Here is a 12716-nt window from a genome sequence, read left to right as displayed (position 1 = left end):
CCTTTCGAAGGCAACTGGTAAGTTGGAGGAGCTATTGAGAGAGGAAGATCTTGTGGTGGGGAGAGAGACAAGGCCCATAAAGGTCTAAATACTTAATTTAACTTCAAACATCGAGGCCCTGAGAATCTATCTATTTCACCAGACTGCATGTAACAGCTCCCAAGCAAGAGGCATTTCATTTTTGGAGAAATGTCTATGGAAATGGATTTAAAATGTCCCCCTCTCCATTTTCTCCTATTTAGGCTTCTCTAGCTATGCTCTCCTGGCTCATCTCCAGCGTTTTCTTTAGTAGCTTCTCATCCTTCCCTCTACCTCCTGTCTGTTAGTATTCCTCATGGTTCTCTCTCCAAACAGCCTCTATACTCTCTGTAGGGGACCACATCTGTTCTCATTATCTCAGCTCCCATCTCTATGGTGATGGCTCTTATGAAAAAAGAACAACAACAAAAACTCTCTCTTTGCTCCACTCCTCTCTCCAACTACCTCTCAGACAACCCTTCTGGAAGGTCCCACTATCATGTCATACTCCATCTACTCCACTTCTAATTTTTTTATGTATTATTTTTACAAGTAACAATTAGAATTACTGTAACTGGAAGAGAGAAAAGAAAAACACTTTTATTTTGTACACTTGACAGTACGTTATTTCATTGTTTCTCCTGTATAGCCACTCAGTTTCCCCCTTTTATTCCAGGACTCTTTCACAGCAACAAAGAGAAAAATGTTTTAAATAAGAAAAGCTACAAAGATTGGCAGGGGATACCAATACTGCTGTAGTATCTGAAAATACTTTAAATATTTTTAATTTACTACAAGTCAAGTTGATCGGTTCTTATAATTTTCAGGGGAACAGGCTGATAGAAATGGGGAAAAGACTAGAGCTTTTTGGTCATGAATTATTCCTAATACCTGCTGCAATTGCTATAAGCTATATTTTAAATATTTTATATTTTATATAAGCTGCTATTGCTATAAGCTATTGCTATATTGTGCTATTGCACAAGCTATATTTGCCTCTTCCCTCCCTACTGTCTCAGGGAGCATGGGTTCCACTCCTGCCGACCCCTCTTCCATTAGTATATAACCATGACCACATTCCACCAGCTAATTCTATAGAAACTCTTGGTACTGCTTCCCTTGGCTCAGCTGGGCTAGTTGCTAATATCTCCCCTAGAAGCTCCACCCTGTCAGGGAGCAGAGAGTGTTTCAGCCTCTAGGTCCTTTTGGTCTTTGGCCTCTCTGTTTAGAATGCTGACAAAGGAACAAGTTAGTAACAATTATGGAAGTGTTTTTTGTGATGTGGTCACCTGTCCACTGTATTAAAGTCATCAAATTAATTTCAAACTGAGCAGCTTTCAGATGCTACTAACAAGGATTGGATTCAAGTTGGTGTCTTGGGTCCTGATTCAGCACTGCACTTAAGCACATGTTTAACATTACACAAGTTTTTAACTGCTTTGTTGAATTACAGCCTTCGTGAAGAAAGATTCCAGATCATAATTACCAGCTTCCTGAGCCATCCAACCCCTCAGGATAATTCACAGCAAATATTTCTCAACATCTTGGTTTTTTATTTTTATTTTTGTTTCTAGAAAAACAAATAGGATCTAAATAGGATATTGAGTAAACAGGCATAAAATTCAAGCTCATTTTCTGAATGTTCTCTCTGTTGTAGACTACTTGGTATTGAAAACCTATTTTAAACCCTAGCTATGCATCAACACTAACTTCCTTCTACTCCCAACACCTTTGTACCCTTCACTATGTCCATTCCTCTTTTCTTAATACTCCCTTTGTCTCCCTCCACACAGCTTCATTCCTTCCACGTGCCAAGCACCCTCCTCTCCTTCAAGCAGCACCTCAAAACTCACTTCTTTCAGCTTGTTTTCCGTCACTATTTTCAGCTCCGGTGCTATCTGCTCCCTCTCTCCTGCCTGAGCATACTAAAAATAAAACAAAAATAAAATGTACCCAAAATAAACATGACAGAAGTAAAATAAGTTGATCCAAATCCCTTATAAATAATACTTTTCAATGAGCAGTTTCAACTTTCCTTCTGAGTATCATATCCTCCCTTTCCGTCCTCATGGTTTTATTACTTCTTGTTATAGTTACATTCAACAGACATTTTAAGCTTCTTGGGGTGGGGACTGTTTCTTCTTATTCATCAGTAAAACTCCACACAAACCATGCTACATAGTAATAGTCTTCTTTTTGTAAAGTTAAACTGAAAAAGTTAATTTATTTTGGAATTTAATTTAGAATGCAAGATGACATCTTCAAAAGATGCCAATTCTATACAATGCCTTGTGACATGTAAAAACTAGTTCAAGTAATTTCCTACTAACTGGTTATGGGTAAGATGAAAATCTGTGGATTCCACTGTGTTATTACCACTCCCTAATGGACTGGAAAGCTCAGAAACTGAAATGACTCTTCCAATTGCTGCCAATGCAGAATACCAGGCCAGCCAACGGGTGGTCATTTTAACATTTTTTATTGGGGGATGGGGCAGAGAGTATTACTTATCAAAGATACTTGTGTACAAAGCTAAAGGAACTTGGCACTCTCACAATTGACAATAAATAGTTACTGTCACCATAATAACAGAAAAGGCAGTTTCAGAACTATACAGCACCAATCACAAAAAAGCAAAACCAAAAACACCAAGTTTTCTACACCAACATTGGGAACACTTTGCGAACATGCAAGAAAAATATCTCTGTGTTTTAAAACGATTGATTCAATTACTTTTGCTTAATTAGTTAAACGATATAAAAAATGGGGAACAAAACTTCAGCATGGGAAAGACAGGATTTTGGTCACTCTTGGGTAGTATCCTCTCTCTGTGAATCATTGTTATGTATCAGCACTTATATAATGCAGTAATAAGCATGTTAGATTTCTCTCAATTTTATCACCTATGTTTTCCCTGTCCTTTACCCTCGTACTGTTATTTCAAAGATCCCTTTCACACAGTGTGATGGAAAGACAATTATGAATATGGTTTCACAAATATGGTTTAACTAAAGCAATCTCAAAGCTAATTTACTGCTTCTATTTGATTAACAAGTGGTGAGAAATCCTGTTTATAGAGCAGATGTGTTAAACCGTCCTTAATCAGCACTGTGTTTGCAACTGTCCCAATGGCATAAACATTAAACTAAGTTAAAACATTAAACTCTGTTAAACTAAGTTAAAAAACATGTGGATGCACACCACGCCAGACACTTTAAACTATGGCAAGCTTTTTTAACAGTTTTAGCACTAGGGTGTACAGGAGTAAAATGTTAAAGATTTCACTAAGCATAACCTTGTCTTTAATATTGAAAAATATTCACTAGCAAATTTCAAATAGCTGGCAGAGAACTGTTTTGCTTACATAATTTTGCGGTTATTATGTGGTTTATTCGGAAGGTCTCAAAGCACATTTGTTACGTGAGACTTATACACGCGCACTAAGCGCAGAAGACATCCCTTATTAATTTTTTCTAGTAATGACGAGACTGTGACGTTAACTCTAGCTGACTAGACTAAACTAGACTTCAGGTGGTAGAAGCAGGCAAAGCAGGGACTTCTGCACTGGGTGGGGAGGAGGAGGTAAAATGGGAGTCAGACGGAGCCATCCCTCCCCCTAGCATGCTTCAGACCCAGAACTGCGCAGGGGAGACCACTTTGGAGAAACTAGAGCCTTCTCTCCCCATGTTATATGGCCTTACGGGAAAATTGCAGAGAGAAATCAGTCAGAGTCCAGACAGTTGAACCAGCTACAGAAGCAGCTTCTGACATTCAGAGAACTTGCACAGTTTTGACGTGACGTTCCTTACTCCATGTTGACTGACTGCTTGCGCCAACTTTCTCCCTCCCACTCCCTTCGTCTCTTCATCTCAGCTTCATTCTTTACATGACCCTCTTCCACTGTTCTCTCTTACTCTGTCCCTCTCACCTCCCCCTTCCCTTCAACATTCCCTCTCCCTTCACTTTTCTTTTCATTTAAGCTTATCCCCTCCTAACTAAACCACCCCAAAATTTTGTGGCATTAACATGACGTTTCCTGCTTTCACTTTGTTCGCTCTACTTGTGTGTTCTGTCCTTTCCCCACCCTGTATCTGTCTTATCTGTTTAGTTTGTAAGCTCTTCAGCACAGGGATTGTCTGCTACTCTGTGAGTACAGTGCCTAGCACAATGGGACTCCATTCTTGGTTGGCCCTTAAGCACTACTGTAATAAACATGATTAATAATAGTAATAATATACTGTCTCAATTACAGTTATCTCACAATCTTCCAGAATGAAAGAACAAATGTCACCAAATGATGCATTTGGTGGTTAAGAGAAAGACACTCGGCTTCCCCAGATAAGGCCATCTTGCAAGCTGCCACTAGATTTTGGTTATGGAAGAATCAAGTTAAAAAAACAATCAACTTATCAAATGGAAACACCAAATTTATAAAAGTGTCTCAGTTTAGATTTTTGTGACACACTTCCCTAAATTTCTGTACAATATGTAGGGTTTGCAATGCACTCACAATGTATTCACAGCTTCACAGTGCATTTCATAGATTCCTCCATATGCTTCAAACAAATCAATTTTTATATTTGGTATTTTGTCATGCTATAATAACTTTCATTCTATTTTGAAAGAGTCCCTTCCCTCTCCATGCCCCACCACTGACTTTGGACCTCAATTTTCCATGCTGAGCTAACGTAATTACTGGTCCATCCGTATTTTGTGACATGTGTTTGAGACATGCTCTCCATACCATAGTGGCTAGGATCTGGTGCACTGTCACAATTCATTTCTTGTTCAATTGTGCATGTTAGTCTGATAACCTGGCATTGTTTCCCAATATTTTGGGCTGTCAGTGAGCTAAGAGTATGTCAATACATCGCCTGCCTGCCTTTCTGATCTCATTTTCTGCAAAAAACCCCTACACTCCTCTAACCTAAAAAAGATACTTCTCTCAGACATAATCACTTTATGTGTTTAATGTTGTGCCCACAATGTGCTTTCAAGACAGACATGGAGGAATGGTCCTTGCCCCAAAGATCTCACAATCTAACTGATGGACAGACAGACAAGTAGACAGAGGATGGAGGAAGAGGGAAACAGTTTTTTAAACTATAAATGTCAAACAGATGCAGTGAGCAGAATGGCAACAGTGGGTCATCAAGGGGGACTTAAATACCAAGAGTGTACAGGAAGTGCAGATAAAGGAAGGTTGAAGACCACATGGAAGAAGACATGGATGTATTTATGTAAGAAGCTGACAGCTGGATGGTTGACAATGCAAAGCAAGAACAAGGAGAATAAGGAAGGTATGATTTATGCAGGGTTTTGAATTGATGGCCATAATCTTGTATGTATGTGGTAATGTAGGGGATGTGGAGTCATAAAAGGGAATTCCAAAGAAGGAGTGAGATGATCAAAATGAAAGGCAAGGCAGATGACTTAAGCTGCAGCATTTTATATAGATTAAAAGAAACATGGGTGTTAGGGGAGGATGTTAGAGCAGGCAAAGCAGGATATAATGGGGACACGAAGGTGAGATTTAGTTTCAGGGATGGAAAGAAAAGGATGTATCTTGGATACCTTGGAGGAAGGAACAGAAGGAGTTGTATTAAGCCTGGATTTCTGCAACAAGAGGAGATGGGCAATCAAAAAATAACCCCCAAATTGTGGCATTAAGTGACAAGAAGGTCGTTGGTGTTGATGATAGTAGCAGAGAAAGGGGAAGTTGAGAAGAAAGATCAGTAGCCAAAATGAGAGACCGGACGGAGGGAAGGATCCTTTCTTCCTTCTCATTAATACTTGCTCCCTTCCTTTATGTCTTGCATTTGTTTGCACTGACATATTTAGAAAGCTCTCTGGGGCGGGGAGAATATCTTGATGCTTACAGAGACATGCAATTTATAGCAGTTACCCTATTTTAGCAGTAGTTAAAAAAAAAAAACATTTGAAGTATGTCTACTATGAAAAGTGACTATGAAAAGATATCACATTCTTAGTCAATGGATCTGCTCCCTCTGTGTATCAGAATCATATCTGATGACTGGAGTTATAAAGCTCACTACTTACCATAACTGTACTTCCTTGATAGTGTTGCCTCTGCCAGTTTTGCATTGTGGAGGCACACTCAGCACCACTGAGCTTCAAAAACCTTCTGAAAAACAGCACCCATTGAGGATGCACTATGACCTAGCAGTGAACTCAGTGTCCTTCACCTGCTTCATCAGGTCATCCATCTTATAGCTGAAAAGACCCTCCCACTTGAAAAGGTGGTCTGCAACACAGACTTAAGCCTCAGACAAAATGCCCAAAGATTCAAGCCAGAAGTACTGACTCCAGAAGAGTTGATGCCACCATATGAGTCAACACATCTGAACCATCAAAAGTTGTCAGGACTGAGGTTTGGAACTTGATTTCCATTCCTTGGCTGGTAAAACCACCCATCCGCCAGCATGCCTATTTAGTACTAGGTCTCTTTGGTACATGGGGAGCTCATCACCCTGATAAAAAGAGATCCTGTGGCAAGTACTTTAGAAGCAGAAATTACCCTCAGAATCCATTAAGTTCTTGCCCCAGAAGGCTCACATCTTTGAACTGATGAGGCTTCAGAGCCCACTTGAGACTTAGGAACAAACAAACTTCTTCACTGCCGAAGTCATCCCCACTTTGTTTGAAGTCTTCATCTTTGAAGTCAAATGCAGTCTATTCCTTCATGGGGGCAGCAGGATGACTTAACATATCTTGGGGTGGGATTCATAAGGCTTCTGGTTTGAGACCACAGAGCCTCTACTGAGCCTGCACCAATGGTCCAGTGTGAAGACCCTATACACAGAGCAGAAATCTGGGGAAGAAATATCCCCGGGCAAAATGAAGAGCATCATTTGCATCCACCTCTGGGAAAACCAAGGGACACAATGCACACAAAGTCCCTTCTCCTGCAGCTAATTGCAGAAAGGAAGTAATTGAGAAGTATGTGGCCCTTGGCTCCTGACATTTGGTGCTGCTTTTCAGAAGGTTCCCGAAGTTCAGCAGCACTGGTAGGAGGCTCATAACTCACAGGTGGGAATACACCACAACCAACTTAGATTTTACCAGTTTTCACCCATGCTATCTATGCTAACATTGTTACAGGAGAGAGGATGTGCTGGATTCTATTCCTTCTTGTGCATCCTTAGCAGGATTTTTTACTGAGTGTTTATCAGAGAAGGCAATAGTTGTTATTGAATGCAAAATCTGTATTACTGATGATGATGATGCACAAGAAGGAAAGAACCCTGTTTGACTTTTAGAGTCCACATTGGGCTTAAAAGTAAAACATCTTTTTATTTGTAAGCTGAACACATTTGATAAGATAATAATTGATATACAAACATGGAGTCTCACATGCCATTTATTACTGTCACTTTTCTGAGTAGAACTGCCTTTACATTTAATCTTTTTCACAATTCAATCAAATGCCAAAGTAGTAACAAACGTATCTATTAACCTTCACCACACAAACCTCAAAATAGTGGTTACTAAATCATCTCAGTGTCTTTACTGAAAGGAGAAGTTATTTCTATTTTTAATCCTTTAGCAGTTTTGGACCAGTTTTCTTTTCTTTCTGCAGTGCACTTTTATTTCTTATCTCTCTTTATTGAATGTTTTGTTAGAAGTGTCTGCTGAGCACAATAGGATGCAGGAAGGAATGACCTTGCTCAAACTGCTTCTAGCTACTACAGACGTTGCCCAAAAGAATCAAAAGAACCCCTCCATATTAATACAAGGAATTGAAGAAATACCAGGACCCAGTTAGAATACAGTAGCCCTAAAAATGTTTATCAGCTCTGACTTTACCTTGCTCATCAAGAAGCTTTTTTGTGAGATCTTCTGCTTCATCTCCACAGTCTAACTCCAAGTTATCATCATTAATGTCCAAATTTTCCATATCCAACTCCAAATCCTCAGTACCAGCAACATCCTTATTATCCTTGGCATCTTTTGAATCTTTTTCAAAGAAAGCAGAAATATTTTACGTGCAATGTAAACACGAGTAGGCATGGCTTAAAAATATTCTAAGACACGTTGGTGCATCCCTGAATCTCTAGCCTGACCTCTTACATACCCTTATTCATGTCTAAGGAGAAGAAGCACACTTCTCTTCTGACCAATACATTAGTCTTATTTGTCAATTCTGGACTTTGTGCCATCTTTCATATCCCCATACATGCCTGGAACAGTCTCCCTAATTCACTTCCTTCTGTGATGTGCTTCTGTTAAAAGGTGCTCATACCTTTTGAGTGGCTTGGTTTGTTCCCAATTGTACTTGCTGTGTCTTCACTGGGCTGGGATATGTTATTTGTTAGGCATTCTACACATAACCTATAGTGTCCTATGTTTAATATCATGATTAAATAATAAACCCAAAATTTCAAAAGTGCCATCTGTTTACAATGAACTTTCAAGTATCTCCTTTTTGCTCCCAACAGAAACCATTTACAACAAGCATTTTTTGGCTTGTGTTATAAAGGAGGTTGGACTAGATGATCTAATAGTCTGTTCTGGTCTTAAAATCTATAAACTTATGATAAGAATCTGACACTAAAATATATTTTTTGTTTTCTTAGATGACCATCTTAATTCATCATAGCTAGAGATCCCAAAGACTACAATCTAAACATAACCAGAAGTATTCTTCCTGGTTTTAATATTCTTCCGCATACTGTATCTATAATCTCTAAATTAAATTAGTTTGCATTTTATAAACATATATCCCTCTTTTTTAAAAGTTTGATATAACTTATGTATTGTTTTCATAAACTAACAAAATATCTGATAAAACTTTCAAGTGGCATGTGCTTTATATGGAAATAGTATTCACTGGGGCACGCAATATGTTTAGTGGCTAGTACACAGGACTGAAGGTTTGTCTACACAGCAAATTACTGCTCGCCAAGCCAGAGTGTGAATCTACAGTACACCAGCTGGTACACTATAGATTCACACCATGGCTTGCCAAACAGTAACTTGCTGAGTAGACAAGCCCTCAGAGTCAAATGATTGGAGTTCCACTCCTGACAGGCACTCTCACTCTGTGATCCTGGATAAAGCATTAACTCTTGTGACTTAAGTTTTTCCTTCACTGGAGGGGGAGGGGGGGAGGGGAAGGAGGCATGTTTTTACATCAAGATGTCACCAGTAGGATTTTTGCACCGAGATCGTTAAGGCACAGTAGTTTTTACCTCAATGCAGCTAGGCCAAATCAGTCTCAGGTGTGTTGGCAATGCGGGTGGGATAGGGTTGACCTTGACTAGCTACATCAAGGTAAAAACTACCCCTGCCTTGTCTGCACTAGAAATTTGCATCAAGATAGCTAACAAGTTAATAATCTCAATGTAAAAAATCTCCATACCTGTCTTTTGCAGTGAAGGTACAACCTTGTTTCTTTCATATATATACAAATATTAATACTTACCCACCAAAAACACACTGATATATTTGGGTGAAAAATGCTATCAGTACTCATTTTTATTTATTATTATTTTCATAAAACAACTTTGTGTTCCGATTACCTATCTAGCATATTTCTGTGCTCAAGACCATCCATTCTGGTGGAGTGTTCTGACTGCTATATAAATAATGATTATTTCAACTAAAGACTTTTGTTACTTTTGCTAAACTTGCATGGCTGTTGGACACAATAAATTTTTTTTAAAAAAAAATCGAGAACATTTTCTTCCAAATTTTTTACCTCTAGACTCATCCTTGCTGGAGTCCTTGTTCTGAGAACATTTTTCATTATCTTTAAACAAAATGGCTGGCACAAAAGCTTTTAGATCAATAAGGTTCTCATAGAAATTTCGAGCATCTTCATCTTCCCAGATGCCCCCTTCCAGGTCATATTCTCCAGGTTTGCCAGGGGTAAAAATGTCAATGCCAGGTCCATGTTCTGGAATCACAGAATGCACAAATGACTAATTTATCAATATAATCATACTAAAAGAAATATTTTCTTTTAAGCTAAGGGTTAAAGCTATCTACACAAGCTTTAGATCATTTCATTTTAAAAAGACAGACTTTTGGGCTAAATATTAAAAAAAAAAGTTTCCTTGTTACTGCCACTACCTTGGCTTCTAAAACTGAAAGTTATTAAACACATATCCCCAGCATCTTAAACAAAGTACAACCAGACTAGTCTCATTCAATGAAATTACAAAGCTACACTGTGCAATCAGAAAGTTATCACACTTCTATTATACGAGATTACTAAATGGAGTTATAGTGGAATTCATCCATATTCGCATCAGAAAGTGTTTAGATACATCATTTTGGGGGTGATCATCCACCAACTTCCACAAATGTTTTATTTTCAGAATATAAATAAATGCTTGCAAAATCTGGAATATTGTAGTCCAGGGGCAATTAACAGGGATGGATTAAAAAATTTGGGGGCCCTGTGCACTATGGAAATTGGACCCTCCCCACTTTCCTTAAAATAGACAAAGCACATGATACATAATTTATAAATATGAGAACATCTCAATTTATTACTAGTAGCTTGGAAAAGACTTAAAGAACTAATATGACATTTTAATATTAATACATCTAGGAATATTTCATTTAAATATATATTGCAATATATATTTTTTTAATTAAATACTCACTCTTTCCTTTGGCTTCCACAGCATCCTGACCCTCCTCTCTCCCACTCAGTACACCTCCCGACCCCACCCCTCCACAGAAGCCTGATCCTCCTGTTCCTCTCTCAGGCAACCACCCCCTCCCAGCCTGCTAGCCCTTAAGCCCCTACACCTACCTCCTCTCAGGAGCCTTAGTACAGGGAAGCCCCCTACCACTCCCTCCCAAGCTCCCAGGAATCCCTGCGTCACCCACTCTGGTCTCCACTTCTTACTCCTCCCTGCTGTTGAACCTCAGGTCACTGAAAGGAGCAGGAACCGCCACATTGGCTCATTGAGGGCCTGGCATGTGGAGCAGGACCTTGGTGCAACACCGGTAGGCACAAGACCTGAATGCTATAGTGGAAGCAGCTGTGACGGTGCAGCGCATGCATGCAGCAATGGATGCCAGTTGCATTGTGCTGGGGATTTCCCCCAACTTGTAACTTACAAGTGGAAAAAAGCCCCAACACATTGCAACCAGCAAAAGGGGAGAAAAACCAGTCAAGAGGGTTAAAAACCAGCCAGGAGGTCAGAGGCACCCTGAGATTAAGGACCCTGTGCAACTGCACACTGCTTAATCTGTGTCTGGCAATCAGGGTAGGAAAACTGTTGGGATAATCACATTTCTTCTTCAAAACAGATTTAGCAATTTTTTTTAAGCTCACGAGCATTTTTGGACAAATCTGAGGTCCATGATTTCAAGAACCTGAATACGTAAATATTAAAATTTGACAGCCATCAAGACTAGTGTGGCATACTGAATTTTGCCATCATATTCAAAGGTCACAGGTAGCCATCTAGTGGCTTATCTAACAGGTCGTGCAACATTTTCCCAGCTGTATTTTGAAATACTTTAAAGGGCAAGTTTAAAGTATATTTTAAAACTATATTGAATTGTTAAGCTCTGAGATGCAATTAATAGATAACTTCTAAAGCAGATTCAAACTACATTAAGTAATCAAAACCAAGTGCCTTCTGTGCAATTTGAGAAACAAGGAAACACAAGTAATAAGGAAAGAAGACAATTTAACTGAAACATCATAGTATTTGCTAGCATATTTCTCTATATGAGCTGCGTTTAAAATGAAATTTTGAATGAATTACTAATTTTCAGATTCAAATGGTCTCTCTAATGTAAAATAAAGCCTGTGAATGACTAGTTATCTGACCAAGCAATTCTTACAAAAATAAATGAAATATACTTACTTAAAGTGATGGGAAGGATTAAAGGTACAAATAGGATTTTCTTTACATGGCACCCATTACCTTACCACCTTAATAAAACCATCCTAACAGAGGTACAAGATATCGCCAAAATGAACACTTATCCAATCTTCTTCTTTAACCTCCCAAGCCCTTGGGTGCATAGGGCAACCACCAGTTTCCACCATTTATTTTGGTCCTGTGCTGGCCTATTTAGGCTCAATAATTCACTGGATGTTAATAAATTTAAAATGAAGCTTTATTGCTATACCCTAGAACGCTTTGTCTTATTCCATATATTTAAATATGGGAGGCTAAGCTATGAACATTTAAAAGGAAACTTGCAGTGAAAACACAGATCAATGGGAGGGTTTTGTTTTTGTTTTTTCCCCCATAAAGGAAAGCTTTCAGTATTGTATAACCTATCAACCCTAAACGATGTCCTACCCTCTGGTGTTGGTTTCTCTTGGGGAAGATCCGGCATATTTTCATCCAACAGATCAGCCAGAGACTGAGAATTTGCCAACAGCTTCTGATAGGACATTGCAAATTCTTCATACTGCTTATGTCGATCTTCACTCAACTCTCCTTTAGAGTGCAGAATACGCCTATAAAGAGCACAAAAAAAAAAATACAATCAGACATTGTCTGCTTATTAGAGATCTATTTGACCTATACTGAACCACTGACAAAGTTTTCCACTGAACAACAATCAGTCTTCCCTCTGGCACAGAATTATATATACACACACACTAAATGAGATAGTAGCAATGAGAGACAACAATCTGGCTAACACTACTATCAAAATTAAACTTAATACCAAATCTGATAAACTTAAATGTACTA

The 12716-nt window shown here is 38.8% G+C and overlaps 1 protein-coding gene across 4 annotated transcripts in view; it reads right to left on the bottom strand.

The window, feature by feature from the left end:
* UPF2 (UPF2 regulator of nonsense mediated mRNA decay) overlaps positions 1-12716 on the bottom strand; it is a 137078-nt gene that overhangs the window by 100805 nt on the left and 23557 nt on the right. For 2 of the 4 annotated variants that reach the window (XM_048836594.2, XM_048836595.2), the window contains exons 4-7: positions 12318-12478; positions 9740-9937; positions 7846-7995; positions 1872-1943 (exon numbers count right to left, since the gene is read on the bottom strand). In XM_048836594.2, coding sequence (XP_048692551.1) covers positions 1872-1943; positions 7846-7995; positions 9740-9937; positions 12318-12478 — 581 coding nt within the window. The remainder of the gene's footprint in view (positions 1-1871; positions 1944-7845; positions 7996-9739; positions 9938-12317; positions 12479-12716) is intronic. The other 2 variants (XM_048836596.2, XM_048836598.2) reach the window with 1 other exon arrangement.

This window comes from Caretta caretta, chromosome 1 (genome assembly GCF_965140235.1).
Source record: "Caretta caretta isolate rCarCar2 chromosome 1, rCarCar1.hap1, whole genome shotgun sequence".
In the NCBI taxonomy this organism is placed as follows: domain Eukaryota; kingdom Metazoa; phylum Chordata; order Testudines; family Cheloniidae; genus Caretta; species Caretta caretta.
Note: the sequence above shows the minus strand (reverse complement) of the source record. Positions and strands in the feature narration are given on the sequence as shown.